The sequence below is a fragment of the Oryx dammah genome, unplaced genomic scaffold (genome assembly GCF_014754425.2).
Source record: "Oryx dammah isolate SB20612 unplaced genomic scaffold, SCBI_Odam_1.1 HiC_scaffold_10, whole genome shotgun sequence".
NCBI classification, from domain to species: domain Eukaryota; kingdom Metazoa; phylum Chordata; class Mammalia; order Artiodactyla; family Bovidae; genus Oryx; species Oryx dammah.
In genome coordinates this window covers 50,427,093-50,439,608 of record NW_024070194.1, presented here as the reverse complement: position 1 = coordinate 50,439,608, position 12,516 = coordinate 50,427,093, and the positions used below count along the sequence as shown (strand labels likewise).

General features: G+C 43.2%; 1 protein-coding gene across 6 annotated transcripts in view; it reads left to right on the top strand.

Moving 5' to 3' along the window:
* The window catches only part of CACNB2 (calcium voltage-gated channel auxiliary subunit beta 2), a 416,882-nt gene that overhangs the window by 381,197 nt on the left and 23,169 nt on the right, over positions 1 to 12,516 (top strand). For 5 of the 6 annotated variants that reach the window (XM_040248074.1, XM_040248072.1, XM_040248073.1 and 2 more), the window contains 2 exons: positions 3,452 to 3,532; positions 3,995 to 4,053. In XM_040248074.1, the coding sequence (XP_040104008.1) occupies positions 3,452 to 3,532; positions 3,995 to 4,053 (140 nt within the window). Of the gene's footprint in view, positions 1 to 392; positions 455 to 3,451; positions 3,533 to 3,994; positions 4,054 to 12,516 lie in introns of all 6 variants that reach the window. The other variant, XM_040248077.1, reaches the window with a different exon arrangement.

The following is a 12,516-nucleotide window of genomic DNA, read 5'->3' as shown; positions in this document are numbered from 1 at the left end:
ACACGATCATTTCTGTCCTAAGAAAAGAATGTATCAAGCAGCTAACTGAGTCCATTCGGACCAGCTAAATTCAGTGAGTGACCTGTGGAAGCACTATTACAGTACTTAGCCTTTTTGATGGAATAATAGCTACCACCAAGGGCATTCGTTCCAACATTCTAGGAACATCCAATGCTGAAGACTCCATTTGTAATGCACCTCTCTCGGGCATGCTTCTGTCTCTATCACTTTCTTTCTTCCAGAAATTTAACTGATAATCAAGCATATGAAAAACCATTATTAGATTCTGATTTATGATATCCAGATACATAGCTTGTACTAAAAAAAAAAATTTTTTTTTTCAATTCTTCAATTTTTAATTTAGTCAGTTATTTAAACTTCTAATCCACTAGGTGCAAAATCTGCAGATGAACAAGACCAGTGGAAAACTGCAGGCTTGTTTTGGCGGTTTACTGTGAGTTTTTCCTATTGTCATATATAAATCCTCTCCCCATGTTCTTGCCTCCTCCGTCACTCAGATCTCAGCATCCCACCGATCGGACGGTGACACAGTGGCTGTGCATAGAGCCTTTGCCACTGGCCAGCCAAGATGCTACCCAGTGATCCTCTTGGTTCTCTGACTGGAAACTAGGGTACTGCTGAGCTCTCTTGACTCCAAAATCTGTTTCTTCCACGCACATTTTGTAGCTCTGAAGCATTATTTTTGAAGAATAATCTCCCTGTCCACACTCCCCCTCCTTTCTTTCTTTTATATACCACTGTCCACCGCCTGTTGCGCTGTGCTCTCTTTAGAGTCATTCTTTCTAATGTCGGCAAGTCCAGCACAACCTCTTAGGACATACGTGAGCGTGGAGTAGAATCTCCTCTGCCTCCAGCTCTCCACACCCTGAGCCCTTCTCTTCTGTACAGTAGGCTTCTGCCCTGTGGAGGAACTCTGCGTCATCAATGAGGTGTCAGATGCTGAACTATGTTTTGTTTTGTTTTTAAAAATAAATTGTGTTTGCTTTCATTGCGGAAGACCAAGATACTCCAAGCAAAAATTAAAACCCCTGGATTTTTGTGTGAACACCGAAAACCACAGCCAACTATCCATCCACGACAGTGGGTCTATTTCTCTGGTCCTTTCTTCTTGTCACCGCTAAAACTTATGGCCAGGTGACTTAACAGGGTTCAGAGCAGCAGAAACCTAAAAATTCAGCATTGCTCAGCTGCTCTGAGCTTTACCCAGCGGGAAACTGAATGAAAACCGTGTTCATTGGTAGATTTTTCTGAAGTTTGCTGACTCCTAAATTCCAAAAAATGAAAAATGTTTATTGTAATTCTTCCACTAAAAATTTGAACAAATTACACTTAGCTGGAGAGGAGAGATAAAAAGGATTGTGTACTGATCCATAGGGTATAAAGTTCCAATATTCCATCAAATAAGGTAATTTCTGTAGCTACCCTACTGATGAAGAAGCTGATTGATTAGCAGCATTGCTATTAATAGTTGGCAGTCACAAATCAAAGGAACCCATGACCCATCTAATACTGGGCCACTGACTATTTAAAGACTTGAAATAAAATTTCTTGGGAGCTAAAATGCATGCAACTGATATTCCTAATTATAATGATGGAAAAGGTATTCTTAGACCGCATAGTTATAAGGACTTGACTTCTAAATATTTTCAGTCTGATCCCAGGTGGTATAAATGCAATAACTGGATAATTTTGCTGAATTAATTTCATGTCATAATCTCATGAATATGCTTATGATGCCTTCGGCACTGGTATTCATTCTTCTTATGTTATTAATGATGTCGTCAGCTTCAATATAGACTTTTCAAAAACCGAAAAAACAACAACAACAACCTGAGATGCAATGCTAAGGTTGTTTTCCATGTTTTAGGCTGCTTTTAGAGTGATGCTTGTGTGGCGTTTGTGCTGTCACTGTACTATGTTTGTCTTGGGTTTGTTCGTTTGTTCGTTTGTTTTTTCTGTTTAAAAAATGTATTCTACCTTGATTGTATCTATTAAAATTCATTTTGAGCACCAGATAAAGCTTTCAGCAGTAAAATTTGAGACAGCCCAGTCACAGTCATAGCTTCTCCCCTCCGATTCTATTGTCCATGACTATGAGCAAAACTCCAATGGAAACTTTTGAATTTGAAATGCTTTTTCATCCCCTCACCATGCCCCAAGCAAAGTAAATTCAGTCCAAGTCAGAAAGTTGGTAAAGGGCCATGTTCAGCAACAGCAATGTGTTCTTGAACGGCAGCCTGATGCAAAAATGGCATTCACATTTGCAATAAGTTGACTAAATTCTTCCAGCGGTTCAGAGAAGATTTTTCTTTTGGTCTGCGTGATTCTTAACATATATGTATTTTTCAGACACTCCTCAATGCAGGAAGACTCCTGCCAGCATGATTTGTTTATCTCAGTGTCTTAGGCCATAGTTCTGTCTTCCACATTAAAGAAGTCATTTTTTTCCCCAGTCACGTTAACATTTTCTTCTATTAAAATAGCCAATTTTAAGATCTTTAAACAAATAAGTTATCTAATTTGGGGGGAAATCTTTCTTGTCATTATTATATTAGAAGCAGAAGAGCTGAAAATTGTTGCAAGTTTTAGAAATGGCTACAAAGTTAGGTCCTCCCCCTGCTCTTCTAAAAAAGAAATAAAGTCTTGTGGGAGGGAATGAGTTAGTTATGTAACAGAAACACCTCCTAACCAGTTCTTGAGAAGCACATGAGAACTGCAGGATGACAGTGAAGCTTGTGAGGCCGTGGAGGCCTGCTCGGATATTTGAACGCATGAGAACCATCTTCCCTCCAATAACCATAAACCTGACATTGTAAGTGTTTAAGTTCCAAAGGACAGAAACCAAAAATCTAAAAATATAAATCCATCAGCTGTGAAGAGTGATCATGATTCCATTTACTGAAACAAGCATGCAGGCTCCTCCAAACTCTCACAGCAAAATAGAAACTGTCAAGTATTTGGTCACAAAAGACCAAGGTTTTACCCAGGTAAGACCAACATCTAAAACCCAAAGACCTTTCTTTTCTTTGTCATTAACCACATGAGGTCTGATCATTCAACTCCCAAATGCATCTGAAAAGCAGTATTAACCTCCGGTCAATTTTTAAAAGCACCTCTCCTGCATGAGGCATGTATTTGTCTGTTCTAACTAGTTTTTTGTTCAAAAGCAGCCCCTCCTGCATTAGGAACATCAGGAGCATTTGAGGAGAGCCAGAAAACTAGACAACTCAGTCACTTTGAAACATGAGGGAAATAAAACCACCCGGTCTTGGGTTGGGTTTATTTAGAAAAAGAAGCCAGTGCAAAAAGAATGGCAGTGTCTGGGAAGTTAGTGCCTGGTATCACAGAGTTGAGAAAGAACAGTGTGTGCATTGCATATTTGAGTTCCCTCTGCCTTTTAACCATCTGAAGGCGTCTCTTCTCTCTGCAGACAGAGCATACCCCTCCGTATGATGTGGTCCCTTCTATGCGACCTGTGGTCCTGGTGGGCCCCTCTCTGAAGGGGTATGAGGTAGGTAGCTGCCCTCTGGCACATCCTTGACCTTGCCTGCTGACCTGACTTTGCACACCTCCCTCTCCTGACTCTTGAACTTGGAAAAAAGCTGGTGGCAGCAAAGCATGTTGTTTTCAAGCCTCGGGGTACATTGCTACAGTTCTGTTCTATTTTGTTTCCTTGGCTGTTGCCTTGGAGATGTATGCATGCCACAGTTGACTCAGTCTGGGGAGACAGTGTCAAATGGAGAATGATGGAGGCCCCTTGCAATGTTGTTAACAGTCCCTCCAAGAGTGAGTTTGGGGAACTTTGTCTTTTTTCATTGTTAATGTATCAAAGCTCAGCCACAGAAAAAGGGAGCGACCCTCACATGCTACTTTTTCCCAGTGGGAAGCCTTGATTTTTAACATTAAGAGGAATAAGATGGTTTTATCATAATTAGTAATGTTTTTTCATGTCTTATTGCTTGCTCAATTGCAGGTCACAGATATGATGCAAAAAGCACTGTTCGATTTTTTAAAACACAGATTCGAAGGGCGGTAAGTATTTCAGAATTCTGGGTTTTGTGGATCTTTTCCTGAAAGATGATGAAACTGAAACCTGGGTGGGACAGGTGGATGGATCCTAAGAGAACACTGGCTTCTCAAACCTCTGTGGTGACAGGATGTAAGTTCCATTCAGTTCGTCTGATTCAGTACATATTTATCATACTTACTCCACACAACCTCAGCTCTCCGTTCCTACACCTGCGTCTGCAGCTGAATTTGGTCAAACCCCTGCTGATGAGCCTCACCCTAAATTCACGACGAGCCGGCCCTCAGTGCTGCCCAGGAATCATGTACTATGTGCCTCTTCCATCCGTTTTTCTACTCCTCTAAAAGGCTTTCACAGCATTTCCTTTCTCATCGAGCCCTTCTCCTCTCGAGCTTCCTGGTGAGCTTGCTTCCTGTTGCTTTGAGCAAACAGAAGCAAGCAGAGACCATCCAAATGTTCCCAACAGCCGCACACCCATCCCCCTTGCTTATTTGCCTGAATGTTCTGCCTTTTCTCCTGTTACTGTGAGCGATGGCAAACCCCCTACCTGGTGCTGGATCCCATTCCTCACCTCCACCCACACTGCTATCACAGGCCTTCCCCTTCTCTGCTGAGCCAGGCATTGTGAGGAGCAAAATCAGACAAGGGCCTTGGCTTCGCAGAGTTTACTGGGGGTGTATTGAATGGCAGCCTTGAATCAAATAACCAGTAGGCACCATAGTAACGTTTCAGCCAACTTCTGAAGCATCAAAGATAGGATTGGAGTCTAAACTGGAAGCTTCTAAATGTAAACTAAGCATAGATTATTGGGAACCTGGGAGCAGACAGAGCTAGGGTGTATTTCTATATTTTTAATGAGACATACTGGGTGCCTCTCTTCTCCACATTCCTTTCCTTTTCTTGTCTGGCAATACAAGTGCAGTAAATGGAATCTGTAGATTTCACTCTTCTTTTAGATCTCTCGCTTTCTTCCTTGAACACACCAGCTTTCATGACTGTTTCTTATTTATATTGACTTTGGTCATGAGGTAGGAGTTAGATAGGCCCCAGGCTGAACACCTGAGGCTGGCTTCCTGCTGCCCTTTGAAAGACCATAGATGGGCACAGGTGAGATGATTAGCCAGAGACAACCTGGAAAACTGCCCCAATAAGCAACCTTCTGTTGTGCAAGCTTACTCCAGGTTCCCCCATGTGCTTTCCACGCATACTGTGCTTCTAATAAATTTTGTCTCTTTGTTGAACTCTTTCTTCAAAGACAAGGACCAAGATCTATTCCACAGCCAGAATCAGTAGGGGAGGCAGGGCAAAGAGGGGAGCTTTTATAGTAGGATATTGTTAGTTCAGTTCAGTTGCTAAGCCTTTTCTGACCCTTATGACCCCATGGACTGCAGCACACCAGGCTTCCCTGTCCTTCATCAACTACCAGAGTTCGCTCAAACTCATGTCCATTGTGTCGATGATGCCATCCAACCATCTCATCCTCTGCTGCCCCCTTCTCCTCCTGCCCTCAGTCTTTCCCAGCATCAGGGTCTTTGCTAGTGAGTCAGTTTTTGCATTAGGTGGCCAAAGTATTGAAGCTTCAGCTTTAGCATCAGTCCTTCCAATGAATATCCTGGATTGATTTCCTTTAGGATTGACTGGTTTGATCCCCTTGCTGTTTAAGGAATTCTCGAGAGTCTTCTCCAGCACCACAGTTCAAAAGCATCAGTTCTTCAGAGCTCAGCCTTCTTTATGGTCCAACTCTCACATCCATACATGCCTACTGGAATAGTAGTAGAACTGAAAGCAAAGGACTGAAAGAGACAGAAAATGGAAACTAGAATCTGTGTTTCAAAAAAGCCTTCACGAGACTTCCCTGGTGGTTCAGTGGTTAAGAATCATCCTTCCAATGCAAGGGACGCAGGTTCAATCCCTGGTCAGGAAACTAAGATCCTACACGCCACAAGGCAACTAAGCCTGCATGCCACACTCAGAAAAAACGGCTGTGCTGCAGAATGAAGACCCAGCACAGCCAAAATTAAAAAAACAAAGACTTTAGAATCAGAGTCTTCCTAATCAGATGTTCCTCATTAAATAGTTTTGCTTTGCATGATTTTATAAAATATAATTTATTTCATGCTGGGAATCACAGCTTGATCTTTGGGCCTGCAGCTTGGTCTAGGCTCTGGCTCAACCTCGAATTGGGCCCATGTAGCTTTCACTTCTATGTTCTTGACTTTGTCATTTACCACCATTTGGAATTGTCTACATGAACCTACTTACCTAGAAAATTCTGCTAGACCAGGCACTTTACTCTATGACTGAGTTAACCCACTACTCTTTTCTAAATGCCAAAGATGGGGGAATGAGATGGGTTCCCTGACCTCTATTTCAACCTGAGTTAAGTTCTGAACTTGGAAGATAGACTCCAGCTACAGGGTGCATCATGGACCCATGTTCTACAGTATTAGCCATCCAGATTGATTTCATTTAAGAAACAAAGACAGTATTTTCAATGTTGTATCAGTCTTCTGTTTCTGGCCCAAAGTAGTTTCCATGTGGCTTTATGAATGGACCTGCCATGGTTCCTCTGAACTCTTAAAACTGGAATTCACCACTATAGGCCTGTGATTACCAATTTAAAATCCTCAGAGGAAGGAAAGGGCTTCCCTGTTAGCTCAGTTGGTAAAGAATCCACCTGCAATGCAGCAGACCCTGGTTCAATTCCTGGGTCAGGAAGATACACTGGAGAAGCAATAGGCTACCCACTCCAGTATTTTTGGGCTTCCTTTGTGGTACAGCTGGTAAAGAATCTGCCTACAATGTGGGAAACCTGGGTTTGATCCCTGGGTTGGGAAGATCCCCTGGAGAAGGGAATGGCTACCCACTCCAGTATTCTGGCCCAGAGAATTCCATGGACTATAGTCCATGGGGTCGCAAAGAATCGGACACAACTGATCGACTTTCACTTTCACTTTCAGAGGAAGGAATAAGGTCTGTAAAGCAGAATTTCAAAAAAGTCATACAAAACGTTAACTCTTTCACTCAAGGCAAGACATCCAGTTTAGTAAATCACACGCTGTCTGCTTCTGGTCTGCCAGACAGCCATAGAGTGTGGAAACTCATAACAAGTATGAGTGTAGCTAATTCTAAATAGACAGGCAGTTATAGGAGGGGAAAATGAATCACTCCTGTGTTATCTATTAAGCAAAATACGTGTTTTGGCCATGCCACACAGCATGTGGGATCCCAGTTCCCTGATAAGGGATCGGACCCACATCCCCTGCATTGGAACTGTGAAGCTTTAACCACTGGATCACCAGGGAAAACACAACAAAGTATATTTAAAAAAAAAAAAATGTAAAGCCCAAGAGGGAGAAAATATGAAAGGAAGGATTGAGGATAAAAAGATTCTTGATAGGAATTATTTTCTGTTCTAAAACCCAGTTAGGTTCTTGTGTTGATGCCCTGGAGAGCTGTCAGAATCAAGACCCTCATTGCTAAAATAGCCTTAAGTGTGTCGTGTCAGAGAGGAGATGGTGAGTTATTATCCTTTCTGTTACGTGCACTAGATAAGCCCTTTTCAGTCAGATCCACCCTAAACAACCGTGTCACCCCGCGAACAAAGCAATCTTCCTGTTCACTTAGTAGGACAATGACAGGTAAATTAACAAGGAAATTGGGGGCAAGAAAGAAAAGCCACCATCAGTGATGAATTCGATTGTCCTCTCCAGTGATTCTGAAAATGTCAGGTCTTGTCACAGAAGCGTTTGGCATGTGTACTGAATTCTGTAGGGAGGGGTCCATGGTGAACCCTGTGCTAAGGAGTCTTACTGGAAATCAATCCTGGGAAACATTACCTCACTTTGTCGTGTGGAAAATGTACTTAGATGTGAGGCAGGTTCTTCTGAACCTGTGGTTGTCTACCCTGGCTGCCAATTTAAAACCAGCAGAGGTTTTAAAATGTAGCAAACTTAGGAGATGTCCTGGCAGTTCCCTGGTGGCTCAGACAGTAAAGAATCCGCCTGCAATGCAGGAGACCCAGGTTCAATCCCTGACACTTTCACACTTGCACTTTCTGGTGGTTCAGTGCTAGAACTCTGCACTTCCACCGCAGGGTGCAAGGATTCCATCTCTGGTCAGGGAGCTGCTGCTACTGCTAAGTTGCTTCAGTCGTGTCCGACTCTGTGCGACCCCATAGACGACAGCCCACCAGGCTCCCCCGTCCCTGGGATTCTCCAGGCAAGAACACTGGAGTGGCTTGCCATTTCCTTCTCCAATGCATGAAAGTGAAAAGTGAAAGTGAAGTCGCTCAGTCGTGTCTGACTCTTATCGACCTCATGGACTGCAGCCTACCAGGCTCCTCCGTCCATGAGATTTTCCAGGCAAGAGTACTGGAGTGAGGTGCCATTGCCTTCTCTGGGAGAAGGAGCTAGGATCAGGGAGCTAGGATCCTGCGAGCCATGTGGCATGGCCAAAAAAATTTTTTTAATTAAAAAAAGTCATAGACTTGTATCCCACCTGTGATTAAGTGAAGCCCAATGTCTAGGATGGGACTTTATCTAACTGTAAAGTCTTCTCAGGCAGCTTTGATACACTGCAAGTGTTGAGGACCACTCCTCTACACTGAATTGTCCCCAGACTTTTGCCTTTAGGATTTTCAGGGTCTGTTTTTTGGTGGAACCTCAAGCAATGACAGTCCAGAAGCATCACTTAAGGAGTTGCAACAGGACAGTAGCTCTCCTCTTGCAGCCTATAGAGCAAACCACACAAGTAGGGCAGTGGAAGCCCAGCCAAGTGGGGATAAAACAAAGCCTGTGCTGAAAGGCAGAAAGGAAGTTGGATCATTAAAGAAAATCCTGTCCCCTGGCTGAATCCCCCCAGGCTGACTGTGAGAGGCTTCTGGCCTGGTTTTGTATGTCTTGTCACCGCTGTATCCCCAGGGTGTCTCCCTCAGGGGGCAGCCTGTCTCCCAGTGTGTGTCCAGGGCTCTTTAGATTCTGGTCCTCAGCAGGCCTTCAGTCCCACTCAGTGGTCCTGGTTTAATGCTCAGCACTTCAGGTCCTGACTCCTCCTCTGCATACAAAACCCTACCCACAGTATCCACGTGGCTCGTCCAAAGGTCACCTTTCCTGAAAAGTCTTCCCTGAACATGAAAATATACCATCCTCAGAACCCCTTCTATGTCCTTAGTGTCATGCATAATTATTTTATTGGAGGATACTTGCTTTACAATGTTCTGTTAGTTTGTGCTGTGCGATAGCATGAATCAGCTGTGTGTGTGTCCCCTCCCTTTGGGCCTCCCCGCCACCCCACCCCTCCAGGTCATCACAGGGTGCTGAGCGGAGCTCCGTGCGCTACACCAGCTTCCCACTAGCTCTCTATTTTCCACATGGTGTATTTGTGTCAAACCTGATCTCCCAGTTCATCCCACCCTCCCATTCCCCGTGTCCACACATCCGTTCGCTACGTTTGTGTCTGTTCCTGCCCTGGAACTAGGTTCGTCTGTACTTTTTTCTATATTCCACATACATGCTTTAATATACAATATTTGTTTTTCTCTTTCTGACTTTCTTCACTTTGTATGACAGACTCTATCTAGGTCCATCAACATCTCTACAAATGACCCAACTTTATTCCTTTGTCCTGCAGTTTTTTTTTGATGGCATTTAATGCCACCTGACATCAGACATCTCTTTGTCTATATCCCTGCCTCCCTCCACCCCACAAAAATTTGAGTTCCATAATAGTGCTCTGAATGAAGATTTGCACCTAGTAGGCCCTTCATGAGTCTGCATGGAATGACCAATACCCTCCATGCCATGTAGGTAGGTGCTCAATATGAAAGGAATATGGTTACATCACTCCACCCTACCACCCCCACCCCCGAATAAATAAAGACATTTTAAAATAATTGCTGAACACCTGTCATCTGAACTCAGCTTGTGAATGCCTTGGGAAGTCAAAATGAAACTGTGTTTAAGTGGCTGGGCTTAATATTGCTTTTCTGGTTATCACTTTTTCCATGTAAAGTAAAATTGTCCTCATAGTACAAAAAACTTAATCAAATACACTTAATTTTTGTAAATAGGTGTCCTACTCCACAATAAAAAGGAACGAACTATTGATACAAAATCATGAGTGAATCTCAGATCCCTTATGCAGAGTGAAAGAAGCTCAGCTTAAGAGGCTACAGTGATGTTCTGGAAAAGGCAAAACCATAGGGATAGAAAACAGCCCATGATTGACAGGGTTGGGGTCGGGAAGCTAATGGAACTGTTGCATGTCATGAATGTGACAGGACTTTATGAATTGGTCCAAATTCAGGAAACTGTATACAGTAAAGGTTACAGTATATAAATCAACAGATTTTTTATTTTTAATTTGTTTTGCAAAAGCCAGTAATTCCCTTTCCACACTTTACCAACTGTCCTGCTCTCCAGAGGCAACCACTTAACTCTTTCAGTTTTTAATCCCTGCCTCTAAATCACGTGCTTCATTCACTGTTAGGCATTCTCTCTGGACTTCCTACGATGAAGACTATCAGCTGCCTCATGCATAATTCCTCCTGTTTGTGTCTCTCACATCTACACACCTGCATCCATCTCATCTTTCACTCTCCCAACAGTTACATCATAATTTTGGCTGGTCCTATAGTTCGGATGCATTATGACCGTGTAAATAAGATTTCAGTGAGCCATGTCATATATTCGCAGTACTTTTTCTGATGTGTGTTCTTTGTGGCATCTATGAGATTAATAATTTTGCTTTTTACATATGCTTGATTTTCTATATAGTTGGTTCCAGTCCAGCCACACACTCTTCCCCTGGTTGTTTCAAGTTCCTCACAATAGGTTCACACACACCCAGGTGTCCCTCAGCTGTGTCTTCCTGAACCTCTCTCCAGGAGTGTCCCATCCTGCCCCGGCCTGGATGGTTTGTCTCTGTGCTGAGTGCATAGATGTCACTATGAGACAGCTCTCCTCATTATGCCTATCACCACCTTTTTGGGGTGTGAACCCCTTTGCCCTAGATCAACTGATCTCTGTCAAGATTTACCTCCATCTTTTTTGTCAACAATATCCTCTGACAGTTTCTTTAGAAAGAGGACATTAAAACTTTTTGAGACCCTGAATGTCTTTTAAAATGCCTTTAATCAGCCCTCCTATTTAACTGAGAAATGGTTACAATGCTTATGGAATTCTGATTGGAATAATTCTCTGCCCCCTCCCACCCCCGCCAGAATTTGTAAGGATTTTTGCTCGATTGCCTTCTGTCTCCATTGTTATGTGTTTTGGGGGGTTTTTTTGGAGGGGGGGTTCCAATCTTAATGTTTTTTATTGAAGTGTAGTTGATTTACAGTGTTGTGTCAACTGTTGTTGCTGTTGAGAAGAACAAGCATTTCCATTCCTGACGCTTTGTAGGGGACCCGCCTTTTCCTCTGGAAGCTTTTAGGCTTTTCTTTGTCCCCAGTGTCATGACACTTAAAAGAATATGTCTTGATGTGGAAGTTTCAACCTTTCTGCTGGGCTCCCCCTTTCCATTTGGAAAATCAGACTCTTAATTCTATTTTTTTTTTTTTTTTACCTTCCTGTCTTGTGTTTTCCTTGTTCTCTTTTTCCTGGAGCTCTTATTATTGGAAGTTGAACTTCCTGGGTAACTCTCTAGTTTTTATGCCTTTATTCTCCTATTTTCCATCTCTGTCTTTGCAGGTTTACTCTTTAGAAGATCTCGTTAACTTGGGCTTCCAGCCCTTCTTTTGAATTTTCATTTCTCCTGTTATATTTTTAATTTCCAAAAACGCTTTCTTAGTCTGAGTCTTTAAATAGAATTTTGTTCTAGTTTCGTAGGTATAATCATCTCTTAGCATTCAGCTTTGGGCATTAGTCAGGGGTGGTTTTTCTGTTTGTCTTGGTCACTCATGTGAGGAGTTCTCCTGAGATGCCCAGGGACGACTGGTGTGCTCAAGTATAATAATAGAACATCAAATAATCAACTGGAGATTCTGTGCTCCTAAGACACAATGTTTCCTGTAGGACAGCCCCACTGGGCAGTCTCCATGGGAAACCCCCAATGCCTGTTCTTTGGGTCTTTTCTCTTTGTTGGTCAGATTCCCCCAGAGAAGAATCTTCCATTCTGACACCTAGGGGATATACCCTTGGCTACCAAAATTCTAGGGTGCGGAAGAGGACTGGGGGCTCAGCGTTTCGAATCCCGTTCTTCTCTCCGTGCCGCTCTGTGTAGCAGATGCTCTATTTCACTTACTGGAGAGACCAGACCAGTCAGTGGTCTTACACCGCCCGGGAAAGGGACGGCCACCGCACGGCTTGATGGAATAAAGGGGAGGTGGAGGGCTCTAACTGTGGAGCAGACTTTTAACCAAATCTCTTACTTTTGGTGCCCTCTTCACCACCTTCTTCAGAGGCCTGATGAGCCATTTTACTCCACATTTTCCCTGCTGCTGGCTTGTTCGTTCAGCCCAGTCTCCA